Here is a 16,543-nt window from a genome sequence, read left to right on the forward strand (position 1 = left end):
TCTCTCTCTCTGTCTCTCTCTCTCTTCCTGTCTCTGCTCAGAGCACGATGGACATTTTCTGTGTGAATCAAATTGTGATGTTGTAAAAGGTTTTAATCCTATTACTGAGAAAATGTGTCCAGTTTCATTACTTAGATAAATGTTATTATTGTTTTTACCTTCATTTCAGCAGGAACAGCAAACATGTAGGAACATATGTCAAACTGAATATGAGTTTTTGATTGTAATGAGACAAATCTAGTTAAATAGTAATAATAATAATAATAATACATTTTATTTGAGGGCACCTTTCAGAAACCCAAGGTCACCTTACAAAAAACACAATTAATAAAAGGAACAGTAGTCATAAAATACATAAAATAAGTTAAAATTACAAAACAGAGCTTGACAACAGATAAAATCAGCATTAAAGCGAATAAGCCAGTTTAAACAGATGTGTTTTGAGCTGTGTCTTAAATACGAAGAGGGAGTCAATATTTCTTAGTGCAGGAGGAAGAGAGCTCCAGAGCCGAGGAGCAGAGCGACTGAAAGCTCTGTTCCCCACAGTGATAAGGTGTGAGGACGGAACAGTAAGATGAATAACAGATGATGATGTGAGAGGGCGGGAAACAGTGGTGATATGGAGCAGGTCACACAAATATGCAGGAGCAGATTTATGGATACACTTGTATGTAAGAAGTAAGATTTTAAAATTTATCCTGGCCTCTACGGACAACCAGTGAAGCTGCTGAAGAACTGGGGTAATATGAGCACTTAACGGAGTGCAAGTTATGACCCGAGCTGCAGAATTTTGAAGAAGTTGGAGTTTATGAAGGGACCTTTTGGGGAGACCAAATAGGAGGGAATTACAGTAATCAATACGGGACGTAATAAGACTATGGACAAGGATGGCAGCAGCATGGGGGGTAAGGAAGGGACGGAGTCGTTTAATATTACGTAAGTGGAAGTAAGCAGACCGGGTTATGTAATTAATGTGAGACTGGAGTGAGAGAGTATTATCAAGTATGACACCCAAACTCTTAACCTGAGGGGAGGGAAGGGTGGGAGAATTTTCAATGTTAATGGAAAAACTGTGGGATTTGGTTAAGATAGATGGTGTGCCAACAAGTAAAACTTCAGTTTTATTACTGTTAAGTTTGAGAAAACTGGAGGAGAACCAGGATCTAATCTCAATAAGACAGTCTGATAGGGAGGTAGGTGGGAGGGATGAACTGGGTTTAGAAGAAAGGTAGAGCTGGGTGTCATCGGCATAACAGTGAAAATTTATATTATATTTTCGGAATATATAACCAAGAGGAAGCATATAAATAATGAATAAAAGAGGCCCCAATACTGAACCCTGGGGCACACCAGCAGAAACAGGATAGAGAGTTGAAGAATGGGATTTAAGTTGGATAAACTGAGTGCGGTCTGAGAGATATGAGGTAAACCAGGTAAGGGGGGTCTGATTAATACCAATGGATGCTATCCATGGTATCAAACGCTGCACTAAGATCAAGAAGGATGAGGATGGATAGGAGACCAGAATCAGCTGCCATCAGAAGGTCATTGGTAATCCTTAACAGAGCAGTTTCTGTGCTATGATTGGGGCGGAAACCAGATTGAAATTGTTCGTAGAGATTATGGTCATTGAGATGTAAATGAAGCTGGGCGGTGACAACTTTTTCAAGAATTTTTGAAATGAAGGGGAGATTTGATATAGGGCGAAGATGATCAAAGTTATTGGGGTCTGCACCAGGCTTTTTGAGAGTTGGGATAACAGAAGCCTTTTTCAATGCTTCAGGAACAATTCCAGTGTTCAGGGAGGAATGAATAACATTGGTTATGAGAGGAGCTAACGAGGGAAGAAAGGCTTTAACTAACACAGTAGGGAGAGGGTCAAGTTGACTGGTGGATGACTTAGATTTTTTAATGAGATTAGATACGTCAGTTATGGAGGGAAGAGTAAAGCTTGAAAATAACTGACAGGAAGACAGTGGGGGAACCAGGAAGTCTACTTCAGAGTCAGGAGCTCCTAAAGAGTTAAGTTGACGGTGAATATCTGAGATTTTACAAGTGAAAAAAGAGATAAGAGAGTTGCAAAAATCAACAGAATACATCTGGGAGGGGAATGTGTCTGGAGATTTTGTAATTTTACTGAACAATGAATAGAGGGACCTGGAGTTACCTTCATTAGAACTAATTAAACCAGAGTAGTAAGCAGATAGTAAAAGGTAACCTTTGAAATAAATCACATGTATCACTGATTCGGCTTAATTCACTAATATTTGCATGCAAATGATGTTACCCTGCACAAAAAAAAGTGTGTGCACAGTATCGTTGTCAGATTTATGAAACATGTGCAGCGACCTATTTTGTTCTAATCACCGTGTTAGTGAGTCAAATTCAGCACTGAAGTTGTGAACTACATATTAAGTGAATGGTTATTTCTAGCAGTCTCAAAAGAGTCAAAACTATTAAAAGGATTGATAAGACTTTAAAATGTGCTGTTTTCCATTTCAGCCTGGGATGAGAAGGTAGGAACAAATAAAAGATATAAAGGGTCCCTGGCAGCTTACATGACCAGCTGTCCGCAGAAACTAAGGATGTAACTGATTTGGAAGTTACTGAATCATTGAGTCTTCTTTCATTTTGCAGATCCCTTTATTTTGTCCCCCATTCTAATGCTAGATTTCTATCAGTAAGTGTAACTCAGTCTGGCATTACTTTACCCAATCTTCTTCCACAGCATGTCTTTATCCTGTCGCAGCAGATGGCCGCCCCTCCCTGAGCCTGGTTCTGCTGGAGGTTTCTTCCTGTTAAAAGGGAGTTTTTCCTTCCCACTGTCGCCAAAGTGCTTGCTCATAGGGGGTCATATGATTGTTGGGTTTTCTCTGTATCTACTGTACAGTATAAAGCACCTTGAGGCGACTGTTGTTGTGATTTGGCGCTGTGTAAATAAAACTGAATTTAGTGCAACAACAGGTTTCCAGCTTTTGAGTATAGAACACTGTGGAGATTCCATCAAAGATTTACTACACTGCAAGGTTGATTTCCATTTTCTTACCCAATTCAGCGCCGTGGGGGGTGGGGCTATCCCAGCTGCCATTGGGCGAGAGGCAGGGTACACCCTGGACAGTCTGTCATAGGGTAACACAGAGAGACAGGCAACCGTTCGCAGTCACATCACGCCCATGGACAATTTAGAATCAATAATTAACCTAACACCATGGACTCCATGTCTTTGGACTGTGGAAAGAAGCCAGAGTACCCAGAGAGAAGAGACAATATAAACTAGCTGAGGTACCCCTGAGCAAAGTAATGTCCCTACACACCGCTCCCCGGGCACCCAAAGGCTGCCCACTGCTTCACTGAGTGAATGGGTTAAATGCAGAGAGGAATTTCCCCACGGGGATCAATAAAGTATACATTATTATCATTAAATAAAACCAGAAGTAGCTAACATTGAGACCAAGACGTACAAACATGGAAACCAGATGAGTAAAGCCTGTTATTACTAACACACCTATTTACTGGAAACCAGTGCAGTAAACCAGTTTAAAACTGTTAGAAAGGGGCCTATTGTCCTTTCAAACAGTTGCAGTCAGTCAGTAAGTAAAATTTATTTATATAGCGCTTTTCGCAGATAAAAATCACAAAGTGCTTTACAACAAAGAAAATGAAAAGAATGGAAATACAACAAAATACAACAGCTGATTTATTTCTGTTTGCATCATTGACTGTAAAGCTTTAACATGCTGATGGCTGTTTATTACACACTCTCGTAGCTGGCACCGTACCCTAACCACGAAAACATCGAATACAAACTGAATCATTTCAACTTCATAATATGACTTCGCTTACAGAGACAGTGCAGGACAGCACTGACTAATTTCCTAATAAATATTTAACAATCCAAGGTTTGTGATGTCCATTATGTCAAAAGCTCACCAAAGCGAAGAGAGCAGAAGTCATTTTGTATGAGAGGCTACTTTCAAGCTTGTGGATCAGTCTCCACATCCAGATACACACCACAAACCACATCCAGGAGATAGTATTTCCCACTAATTTAATAGCTGCTTATGTAATGCCATTGAAACTCACTGAATGCCTCCATTACAAAGCAGTCACTTACTAGGAGTCGATAATGGTCTGACACTGGACACGAAGCAAAAAGCTGCAGAAGCACTGAAGGCTGAATTAGTGTAGAGCGTCGTGGGGCTGAGCGACTGGTTATAAAAAGATCAAAAAGATCACGATGTGGTTGGAGAGGTGGTTTACACAAATGTCAAAGAAAAGCTGTAGAAAGCTGCTTCGTTTCCAGTCAGGCGGACGACCTTTGAATTTCTGATGCAAGTGCACAGTCACACCCACACGTCCATGTATTCCTGACTTCATGGATATTAGACTAATTTCCTGGAGTCTATAACTGGAACCCGTCACAATTACTAGCAGAATTTCAACCCTCATCCATTATGCAGATTAAACCTGAGAATACTGTACTGTTATGTAGTCACGAGCATAAAATATTGTCTTTGATAACTTTATACTGACAGAATCTCTTTGTGTTTCTCATGGTTATCTGATCATATAGTGATTGCTCATCCCTTATGTCCAAACTGTCTAAAAGGGTCAAAGGATTTCACACAAGAGGTGGCTGTAGCTCGGGATAGGGGAGGTCCTGTGTTAGTGTTTGAACGTTAGATTCAATGCAGCTCTGCGTGGGAAGAGTGCTCTGAGCGCTCTGGGAGAGTAGAAAATGTGCTATATGAGAATCAGTCCATTTACATCTTTGAGAGGATTGTTGGTGTAAACAGGAAAAAACAAATGTGCATTTCCTACACTTAAAATAACCGTGTTAAGGTTTACTATTATCTCTTTATGTTTGACAGCCATAAAAATGAGGCAGTCTGCCCAATTACTCTAAATGGGTAAATTTGGAGAAGGCTCATGATCATGCTCTTTGGTTTGTCCCACCTACAGTGGACTTCATGGCACCATAATTGTGTCCATTGGGATCTGACTTGGGTTAGGCAGAGTGAAGGATTATGGGTGTGCAACCAAAGCAGAGAGCCTTGCATGCAGCCCTCTAAAGAGCCAACAGTGCATACACTGATTGATCATTTACTTTGAGCATATGCGTACATATATAAAAAATCAAGAAGATGTGCTAAGCACCAGTGTAGTGTTACACAAAGAGAAAAGGGAGCAACATCGCTAAAAGCACGGACAGCACAGACAGAGCCTGGTTCCACTTTAAGCTGTGAAGCTCATTATTACATCATGGCACAAAAAACTGAACATTCATTTCCACAAAATGTGTCTCTCACATGTTTTTCCTGAATTTTACTGTATAAGCCACAAAGGAGAGACAGCACTTCTCTCTTCTGCACCTTAGATGAGATTATGTGTAAGTGATGTGTCAGGCTGGATGGATTACATGCGCAGAGCAGTAAATACCACAGAACAGATTTGTATTGATTTTCTGATTTATGCCCAGAGACAGTGAGAGGTTGCTGCTTTCATTAGCTTAATGCTCAACACCAGAACTATCATTTTCATTGAAAACATCACTTCCATGCTTCCATGTGACTGAAGCACTGGAAACATTGTAATCAGTCTTGGAGCTAATGGGGGTCCAAATAAGGACTTAAGTCCAGTCTTTTGTTTTTTATTGATGTGATGACATCAGGAATTGGTGAGTTTCCCAACGGAGCAAAGAAATTATGAAAATTCTGATTATGATGATAAGAATTATTCTTAAAGTTATTCCTAGATTATACCACACCCCTATAATCAGTGCAGTTAGGGCTCTGAATGAAAGATTGATGAGACCAGTTCAGTGTCTGAATAAATGTTCATATTCATTTGGAAGCTTTGAAACTGTATAAATACATTTTTGTGGCACTTTTAACCAGAGTTAGCAGAAACAGAGACAAAGCTCACTGAGACTGACAATCGCCTTTCCCACAACACTGGCACAGAGATTTTAGTCAAAGAACTTTTGAATGATATTTATCATTTCTGAAAGCTTTACTCGACTTTCCAAATCTGTCTTTTTGTTTAATCAGGGACCCGAATAAGCTTTCTTTTATTCCACTCTTTCTCACATGACTCTGCAAGATCCGCTCTATCAGCTCTAACTCAGGTTCTTTTTCCTGACACAGGTAGGATGGCCAGTCCCCCTGTCTCTTCACCTTGCACGAGCAGTGAATCAAATACTACCTAATGAACATAATAAGGAATCACTAACCCACAAATGTGTTTCCTTGTTTTTTTAATGCTGTGAAATCATAGGGTTGCAACATGCATGTTGGTCTCTTTCATCTTGTGTAGACACTGGAGGGCTGTGGTCTGTCTCCAGGATGAAATGTCTGCTTAGGGGATAGTGTCTCAGTGACTCCACCACCCACTTCATTGCAAGACACTCCTTTTCCACAGTGGATTATCGAGACTCTCTCTCCTGCAGCAGTACTGCTCCTGTGCCTACTCCAGAGGCATCTGTCTGCTGAGTGAAATCTGTGGGGTTGAAGGAGGCAGTAGGTAGGCAGTCTCTGATGTGCTAAGACACTATCCGCTCAAAACACTTCCTGACTACAGACGTGAGGGCTATAGGTCTTTAGTTAATAAGGCCGTCTATGCCAGTCTTTTTAGGGGTGAGAATGATGGTGAAGGGCTTCACACAGGTGGGAACGGTGGCATGAGTGAGGGAGAGGGTGGACAGCCTGGTGAGGATCCCTGGCAGTTGGTCCGCTCAGCCTTTAACCAAATAGTAATTGATACATGGGGCTGTATTACAGTCTATGTGGTTTTAAAGTGGTTTTAGCTGGGCTGTCTGGGGTATTATGTTGGAAGTGTCAATCCCATTTCTGTTCATATAACTGAATTCTTTATATTATACAAATACAGGCCATATATTGTAATTTTGTGTATTTTTATTTGTTGCTTGACCTGCCCGGAGACTGCAGATGGAAATGAGGTAGCTAAATCTGGTATAATGGATTTCTTCTCCCAGATAAACTGAGTGAAACAATGATTTGATCATATTTACAAGTGTACTCTTAACACGCTAGTGATGTGTCGGTCGTAAACGAAACGGATTCTAGACCCGAATCTTTGAAGTGAACGACGCGAGTCGGCTCCTTATTGGGAGCCATGTATTTTTTTCTTTCTCTCACCCTCTCTCTCACACTTTTTTTGATAAGGGTCTGGCTGCAGCCACTGTGGAGCACCATATTGCGAACTCCACAGTAGCCGGAAACACATACCCTGCATGGATACAGTGGAAACTAGTGATGTGTCGGTCGCGAACGAAATGGCTCTTAGAGCCGGCTCTTTGAAGTGAATGATGCAAGCCTTATTGGGAGCCATGTTTTTTTCTCTGTCTCTCCCTCTCTCTCGCACTTTTTTCTGCTTCACTCCGTATGCGAGCCTTGTGCTTTGCGTTGGGCAGAGGGGGGAGGGGCGGTAGTTACACTCGCAGTAGCACAGGAACAGAGCGGGAGGGAGAGACAGAGAAAGAGAGCAGGGACAACAATGTCACATTAGAAAGGTATAGTAATCATCCACAACTATTTTCAGTTGCGGATGACAAAGGATTCAGAAAGTTTATTCATGCAGGCCCATATGACAGAGAATGTGCATCTTCTTTTTGTTTTCATATTTTAATTTATATTTACTTGTGTTGTGGTTTGCAGTGTTTTGTGTTGTTTCACTTTAAATTTGTTTAAAAGGAAAAAGCTGAAAATTTAAATAGTTAAAAGTTGAAATGTAAATAGTTTTTGTATTATATGATTTATTTATTACATTTTATGTGGAGTGAATAAATAAAAGTATATTTACGGTGGCCCCTAGAGACAAAGCACATACAAAGTTGAAAAACACGTACAAACTCCAAAACACAACGGAAGTGCTCCAGGATGCTAGGCGCAGTGGTGAGCTTTTGTTACCTAGTGCCAACACAAGCCAGGAAGTATAACGGCCGGATTTGGTGTGTGGTAGTCAGAGATGGGCAGTAACGCGTTACTTGTAACGTTACTTGTAACGCGTTACTGTAATCCGATTACTTTTTTCAAGTAACGAGTAAAGTAAGGGATTACTATTGCAAAAACGGTAATTAGATTACCGTTACTTTCCTGTAGGAACGCTGCATTACTGCGTTACTAAAACCGTGATTTTTTTTGCGAGAATGTCTCATGACAGTGACGTAAGCGAGTGCGACGTTCGTGACAACAGCTGTGTGCAGATCAACAATGGATCATATATCGAGTGCGGGAGAGAGTATGAGCGTGCAGCGTTTAAAGCGTGGAAGTACTGACCTTACTTTGAGTTTGATTCCATAAAAAGTGACAAAAACATTAGCGTCTGTTGTGCGTGGGAAGAAAACTTCTTTTTACAGCGAAAAAAAACCCCTAAACTTCCGAGCAAGCACCGAGTGCGCTACCACATGATGGGAAATTCACAGAGAAACTCGCAGATTCTTCCACTGACCGCTGCGGCACACCTGCACCAGGGCAAACCTCCGCCTACCCTACTGCTGTGTTTTACTTGCATCTATTTGAAAGACTGAGTGTAAACACACACAAAAAAAAAACAATTTTATGTCCTGGAATGTGCAGAAAATAGGTTTAAATATTAAACAAATTTCTTCCAGTCAGAGAATGTTGCATATAATTACATTTTTGCTTGATGCATGAAGTTAAAAGATTAAAACTAATAAAACACGTTTTAAAAAGGGACTTTTCCATTTGATTACATTTTGTATGATGGATTATGCAGAAAAAGTAGAATTGGGCTGAAAGATCTATCGCTTTATCACCTATTCAGGTTGTAAATCGTGTTTTTAAAAAGTAACTAAGTAACTAAGTAAGCTCACATCAAGAAAATAGCTCCTCGGTTCACAGTAGCATCGCTCTGCTAACATGCTAACAGCACATTTGAGCTACTCACCCCCTCCCTTCCTGTGCTGAATCATAGAGCGAACGAATCACTCACTCACTAAATCCCTCCCTCCTGTGCTGAATCGTAAGCGTAAGCGAATCACTCAGGACTCGCTCACCCCCTCCCTCCTGGCTCGCAGCTTCTTCTTCTTCTTGGTTGGCAACCAATGTTAAGGCGCATTACCGCCCCCTGGCTCACAGCTCAGTGGACATTTAGATGAGAAAATATATATTTAACACATTTAAGGAAAATACTAATAAAATAAAAAATAAAAATATATTAAAATATATTAAAATAAAATAAAATAAAATAAATAAATGTTTATTAAGCAATTTTGATAGGAAATTGCTTAATTTTAGAAATGTTTTTGCTCTTTTTTGCTCTATAAAATAGTTGTTTTCTTTTAGAGTCATTCATCTTAGCAGTATTGGGATTAGAACAATGCCACCTTATCCCATAGTCCAGCCAATGATGCGATTCACATTCATATATACGCAGCTAATCAACGTTGTTGGCAGGCTATGACAGCGTCCTTATGTGCCGACACCAGTGTTTTAGCTAGCAAAGCGGCCTGGCTGATGTGGATCATACTCATAATACAAGTCAGAGCTTTATATATATATATATATTTATATATATATATATATATATATATATATATATATATATATATATATATATTTATATATGTAGAGCGAGAGAGAGAGAGAGAGTCGACTCTTTTTAGTGAACTGAGCCGAAAGAGCCTGTTCTCTAAATAGATCCGGAATTCCCATCGCTTTAACACACTGATCTGCAGTACGCAGAGCAAACAACAGGTGGCAGCAAAGGAGTGACCCCGGCTCAGTGTAGCGCAGTGACGATGGGAGAAGAAGAAAGTGTTGCAGCCTGAGAGAAGAGAAAGCGCTGATCTGTTTCAAACAGCTGTTATCGCTTAAATAACAAGGTAAGTTCAAAGGACACTCGGGTCTTCCTGCCTCTGTGGGGCTGACAGGGGCCGCCCAAACACACGACGTATCACAGGAAAAGGCCAGGGTGCACTCTACAGCTCAACATGATTTATTAGGCTAAGTGAAAAGATACAGACCAAAACAAATGTCCATCACAGAGCACGTAAATAAATAGGCTGGGTCGCAGAAGGATGTGCGGCTCAAACGTGAAGCTGGACCTTAGATTGACGGTGAAACACGAACGCGTTTTTCACGGTGAACCGTATTTCCTGCGCCCGTGGATGTGGAAAAGTAGGGACACTGTGACTCTTCCGTGTTCTTGAAATCAGTGAAGTGGTCTGAAACTAAACGGAGTGATGTCATCGGCAGGTGGCAGTAAACCTGTAATAGCTGGTCAATGCGTGAGTCCTGTGCGGCATACCTGTGGTCCCCGTTTCTACGTTTCACAACACGTCACTGCATGGGCGTGACGTCAGAGGCGTTCAAAAACTACACGAGTCATTGTTATGATTATGATTATTATCATTATTGTTCACTTTTTCGGTCGAATTTAGAGGCAAAGGCCAAACTAACGAGCTTACTTATAATCGCCTTCATGTGTTTTAGAAAAATCAACGGGAAATGTCGGTTTTGCAGCTTCATGCTAATACAACATGTAAGCTTACATGTGGCATATTACACACGTGAGCCGTGATACACCCACTAACTGTGGGTTAAACCGTTTTATCTTGAAAACTTTGCCGTGGACAAAATACTGTGACTCGCTATTACTGCGTAATTATTCCTGATTGAAACAGTGGTAATAAAGAATGAGCTGTTTGCAGGTTCCTTTATGACACACTCTGCGTTCTACATTATAATCAGTGAGTCCTTACTGCCCACTTACAATATAAATATTTACATTTACATAAATTCAGCTATATAGACGTTGGATAGCCAAGAACTGATCAGAGCTTCTACCTCGTGACAGAGATGTTCTTTCTGTCTACAAATAGCTTGATATCATTCATGAGAGATACGTTTCACAAATGATGGACCAAGAACTCGTTTACAACTGCTTAAATACCAACAATCAGCTTTGGAAAAACCTGAAAAGACTTTTAGACACAAAAGGTGAGCGTGATGAGGCAGCAGCTACTAACACGACTCTTAGTTTGTGAATAGATATAGAATTCAGTCATTAGGCTCGAGTGTTTTCTTTTTCATTTGAAGAAAATGTTGCTCAATAGCTGACTGGCAGTTGAACGCATCACAATGGCGGCCCTTATCACATCAGGGAGTGATAGTGAGCTCGCAGGAGAGTTTCTTATGTGAAATCTTCCATCTTTTTAACAAAAACCCATTGCACAGGTGTGTTTCTGCTGTGGATCGGTCACCATGACAACCAAGCGCAGACTTATCACGGACTCGTTCAAAGTGGTGAAGAGATCCAGAAAAGGAGGGAAGCGAGAGAAGAGCCCAACTCCTCCTCCTTCCCCACAGAAAGGTGAAGAGCAGCACTCTTTGTGGTGTCACTGTAAACAGATTTCCATGATTCACAAGTAAAAATAGTCATTATGTATCTCATACTGACCCTTGGTGACCCTCAGTTCATCAGTTTAGTGCTTGCTTACTGCCCTCACATGAACATCTACCTGTCTGTCTAAACATGTCCAAAAACCTGCTGCACAAGTGTTCTATGAAAGTTCCAAATTGCAGATCCATCCAGTACATTTACCCTGATGTTAATGTGAGTATTGTTGTCACATGACCCTTTCTTCCTGTGAGCAGAGGCCGACAGAATTAGAGAGGAGGAACTGGAGAAGCTCCGACAGTTTGACCTCGACTGGAGTTTTGGGCCCTGCACAGGTAAGATTCATGCTGTGGTAGATTGAGAAGCAGTCCAGCTCCTTGGAATCGTTAGTCGATCCCACTTATCGCTTCTTGCGCTCTCGCTGCGATCAGCTGGTTTTGATTCGCATGTCGGAGGAGGAGAATAATGGCTCGGCCTGCGGTGGGGGCTGTGTCGATTTGTACTGCACAAAAGGATGAGAGTGCCATGCTACAATGGAGACTGCTCCTGGACAGAATCAGCTGCACCAAAGTGTTAACACCTGCACAGACAGGATGCTAACGCTAAGCTAGCCAAGAACCCAGAGTGATGTTAAAGCGGAGTGAAGCCCGGCCCTGTGATGAAGTGAGCCGTCGTCTGCAGCGAAGCCAGCAGCTGCTGAACGTTCTACAGTAATGTCACTGTAATGTCTCTTTGTGCTGCTTTCCATCTTTGCTTTGTGTTCATACCTAAACACTAAGAGAACGATCACGCGTGTCCTCGTTGGGACAGGGATGTGTGTCGGTGTGTGGGGTAGCCTGTAGGTTTATATTGTTAAATGATGATTATGAGACAGTGTTCAGATCATTTTACAGAGTACCATGAAAGTAATGCAGTGAGTAGTGTAACCAATGTCTTTCTCCTGGGTGTAATTAAGTAACGTGCTGCATTACTGTTAAGATTCTGGTTAACATGTGCAATAACTTTTTTACTATGACTCCAACAGTGATCACAACAAAGAGGGGAAACACGTCCAACACTCACACACGTTTGACCTTGCAGCTTGTAATGAATTTGCCTGATTGTAGTGGAGACAATGAGCGATATCGTGGAATCAGACCTTAGTGCTGCAGCATCATGCAACCTGTCAAAAATGCACACTGATGGGCCTAATTAGTAGGAAATGACCCCGATCCCCCTTATCTGCTACGCTCGCTGACATACCCCAGTCATCACTATAACAGGGCAGCTGTGGTCAGACGTTTATTTACCTTTATTAAGACCAGAGATGAAATGATCATTTGGGGCTGATTCCTTTGAACTGTTCCTTTTCCAGAGTGGAATGATTACACTGCTTACACCTTTAATGAACTTCAAAACAACAATTGGATATACAAGTTTTCATGGGTGTAACTTTGTGCTGAACATTTGGGGGGGTCAAGATCTCTGTCTGAATAAATAAATAAATCTGGGTAAATTCCCAGATAATTAAACATGCAGCTACTTTCCTGGTAATAACTGAAATGAGTAAAGAAAATCAACAGCCTATTTATGCAAGATAATTCAGCATTTTATTGGGGGGGTTTGATTGGCTGGGTCTGATTATTGGGGGGGGGGTCACAACCCCCCTAACTCCTCTGGAAATTATTGCCCTGCAAGTTTTCCATTTATTTGGGATTTCAGGTAAAAATATACGGACACCCTACTAGTATTTGGTTGAATTTCTCTTAGGAAGTCGTACCTCGTCCAGACGCTGTTGGTAGTCATCGTCAGCCTGCTGGCATGATTGTGGCTGGGCATTTTACCACTCTTCTTGGTAGGATTGGTTGAGTTCATTTGAATTGGTTGGTTTTCTGGCACGGAGCTAGGTTTTAAGCGTAGCGTACGAATTTACAGTAGGGTTGAGGTCAGGGCTTTATGTATTCCAAAACCAGTTGTAATGTGTGTTTGGCACCATTGTACTGTTGGAAGTCCCAGTTGCGTCCAAGTTTCAAGCTGCTGATTTAAGGTGAAGTTAAGAATTTGGAGGTAGTCCAAAAATCCCCGTTGTTGTTATCAGCTGACCGTGAAGCCTTTCTCCACAAGGCATGTTTTCATGTTGACAGCCACAAATTTCAGTCGAGCTTGAAGATGTTTTGGGGTTAGGGCTCATTTCTTGGTCGCCACCCTCTCCACACCAATGTAAATCCTGGTTCACTGTGGACAGACACTGGTGTTTCAGCAGTGTCTAGGTCATGACAGACTTGGGCCTGAAGGGGTTTTTGGGTTGTTCCTGAACGTTCTAACCAGTTTCCTCTCATCTGAGGGTAACGGATGGGTTTTCTTCCAGACTTATCTGAATAAGTTTTACTTGGATATAATTGTTTAAAGTGGTGATCTTAAAATGTGCAGTTGTTAAGGCCTTCCCAACTTTCTTTATCTTAGATCTTCACTGAGTCTGTTGAATGTTCCCATTGTTTCCCACCGGTCAGTCTGATACGTTCTGTAAGACGTTTTATACTCCCAAAGGAAAACTACCAGTTGTTTCTATTGTACCGTGATTTGTTTAAGTTAATGATGATCACTAACAGGGCTTGGCCTTGTTTAAACACTCTGGAGAGTCTTGTGTATGATCCTGTGTGTATATTTCTGAACATATAGATTAGAGGACATAAAGTCACCTAGTTCTTGATTTTGAAGTCAGTAAAAACTAAGTTGTGTCTCCAGGATGGGAAAACAGCAGTTTGATGAACAGCCCCAGCTCACCGTGACTGTCGTGCCCATGATCAGAGTATGTAAACGTCTAACAACAGCTATATCAGTGCTTTCAGTGCTGTTGTTGGTTAGTGCGTGTCACGTGTGCCGATTCTTCTGCGTTCATAATTCAACACTTACAGGTCAGGTTCCACCATAATAGCCCACATGCTCGGAGTGGAGTGGAACAGTGGAACAAGTTGTCTGATGACACTGCAGTGAAGGGCGGGCAGGAATCAGCATGCAGGGGGTTGCACACTATTCATCCACTGCAGTGTGACTGTGTGTCTGTCTGTTGGACAAACCATGAACAAAATGTGAGTTTATGTGACAGGCTCGTGGTAAACGTCTGTATAAGTGGAGCAGAGAGGCCGTATGTGAGACCAGTCCATTGGTTTCTCAACTTAAGCATTTTGGCTGCCACCATGTTGCTTTGATCTAGTGAGATGTAAACTAATTTGGATGAATGGCTTCAAAAAGATGCTTGGTTAACAAAATGCTTGTATTAAATGTAATCTGTGCTAATTAGATTAGATTCTTGGATTTCAATCACCAAAGTTAAAAACATGGTGGGGAGGTCTACTTCTGGGACTCCATTTTCTGGAGCAGACTCACACAGCAACTACTACCTGTGCCTCCACACCTGCTGATCGAAGCAGCCACACCTCAACTTCAGTTAATGACGTGACCGCCCACAGAAGACAACTGCCCCACGAGTCTGTAGGCAGGACCACAGACGTGCACAGACACAGAAATGTGTCCTGAGCTGATCCTCGACTGTGCAAAACATTATAAACAATAAGTACATTTAGATTAAAAAACTGAAAATGTACATTGTGCAAATAGAAAATGGGATGTTCAAGTGCTTTGTGCCATATTAGCACAGCAACGCAGAGTGACCAGAGTGATGTAAGCAGTAGTAATCCTACTAGGTGTGTGTGTGCTCGCCTGTTGTCCTGATGCTCACTGCACTGCATTAGTTTTGGGTCCGTTCTTTGCTAGCAGTAAAACAGACTGAAGTGACTGAATCATTCATCCTGATGTGTCTGTGTCAGGTATCAGCAGGCTGCAGAGGTGGGAGAGAGCAAAGCTTCATGGTCTGAACCCACCTGAGGAGATCAGAGACCTGCTGCTACAAACCCACGCCGACCCAGAGTACAACCTGAGGTAACACACACACACACACCCACACACACACACTTGTATCCCCAGAATATTTGAAAAGACCACAACATGATGGGTCATAAACATTACTGAAGGATGAGTGACAGCCCAGATGTTGACAGCTTAAAGCTGATTTGTGTCAAAAGGGTTCATGAAGCCATCAGGTTCCAGACACATCACCTCCTAACAGACACAAACATAGTGTGCAAATTAAAGGTCACATTGTTTCTATTGTTAAAAATGTTCTCTTTTTATCTCTAAGGAGATGTAGAGAAGTGCCCCTCAGCTGTAAAAGCCTCTTCATGAGGACAATACCTCAAGAACGAGGTGACGTAGGCTCTGAGATACACGTGCATCTACTAAAAATCCTGGATGAGTTCGAATCTCCCCGATCTTCAAAGTCCGTTTCAGCAGTTTTTTGAGAATCACCTAAGATTTTCACATTTGGGGCGATCGTGGCTCAAGAGTTGGGAGTTCGCCTTGTAATCAGAAGGTTGCCGGTTCGAGCCCCGGCTTGGACAGTCTCGGTTGTTGCGTCCTTGGGCAAGACACTTCACCCGTTGCCTACTGGTGGTGGTCAGAGGGCCCGGTGGCGCCAGTGACCGGCAGCCTCGCCTCTGTCAGTGCGCCCCAGGGTGGCTGTGGCTACAATGTAGCTTCATCACCAGTGTGTGAATGGGTGGGTGACTGGATGTGTAAAGCGCTTTGGGGTCCTTAGGGACTAGTAAAGCGCTATACAAATACAGGCCATTTACCATTTATACCATAGATGTATCTGCTAGGAGGCTGGAGGGCAGCACTGGCAGCTGCTAGCATTTTTCACAACATAATATTAATGGATTTGAATAAAAAAGCTTCATTTTGAAGATATTACATAAAACAAGTTAAACATGATTAAGGTTTTCTTACAAAGCCAATCACTGATGGATGGAACACTTGGAGAACTGTCAAGTGTACTTTCATTGTTTTTTATTACTGGCTGAGTGATGATTGTGTTCTCTGTCTTTCAGCTTGTGGAGTGGATATCCTCTCTGAGGAGGACACAAACAAACTGCAGTCAAAACCAGGGTTTTTTTACATCAGCGTTTTATATGAAAAAGAAAAGAGGAAGAAACAAATCTGTACAACAGCAACCATGTTCTAAACCCTGCCGTTGTCTTTGTGTGTTTTAGTAGCTTGTAATATTTTTAATAAACACATTGAACCCAAACTGACTTATTCTTGTCTTATTATGCAAGTTTAATGT

General features: G+C 41.7%; 1 protein-coding gene across 1 annotated transcript; it reads left to right on the forward strand.

Annotated features, from left to right (window-relative positions):
* Positions 1 to 9,741: 9,741 nt before the first annotated feature.
* On the forward strand, positions 9,742 to 16,507 carry pold4 (DNA polymerase delta 4, accessory subunit). Its single transcript, XM_084932373.1, has 5 exons — positions 9,742 to 9,865; positions 11,220 to 11,355; positions 11,640 to 11,717; positions 15,189 to 15,300; positions 16,308 to 16,507. The coding sequence occupies exons 2-5, from the start codon at positions 11,247 to 11,249 to the stop codon at positions 16,330 to 16,332; spliced, it is 324 nt and encodes a 107-aa protein (XP_084788499.1). The 5' UTR covers positions 9,742 to 9,865; positions 11,220 to 11,246; the 3' UTR covers positions 16,333 to 16,507.
* The last annotated feature ends 36 nt before the right edge of the window (positions 16,508 to 16,543 follow it).

The sequence above is a fragment of the Perissodus microlepis genome, chromosome 6 (genome assembly GCF_051167445.1).
Source record: "Perissodus microlepis isolate ML-2025 ecotype Zambia chromosome 6, ASM5116744v1, whole genome shotgun sequence".
Classification (NCBI taxonomy): domain Eukaryota; kingdom Metazoa; phylum Chordata; class Actinopteri; order Cichliformes; family Cichlidae; genus Perissodus; species Perissodus microlepis.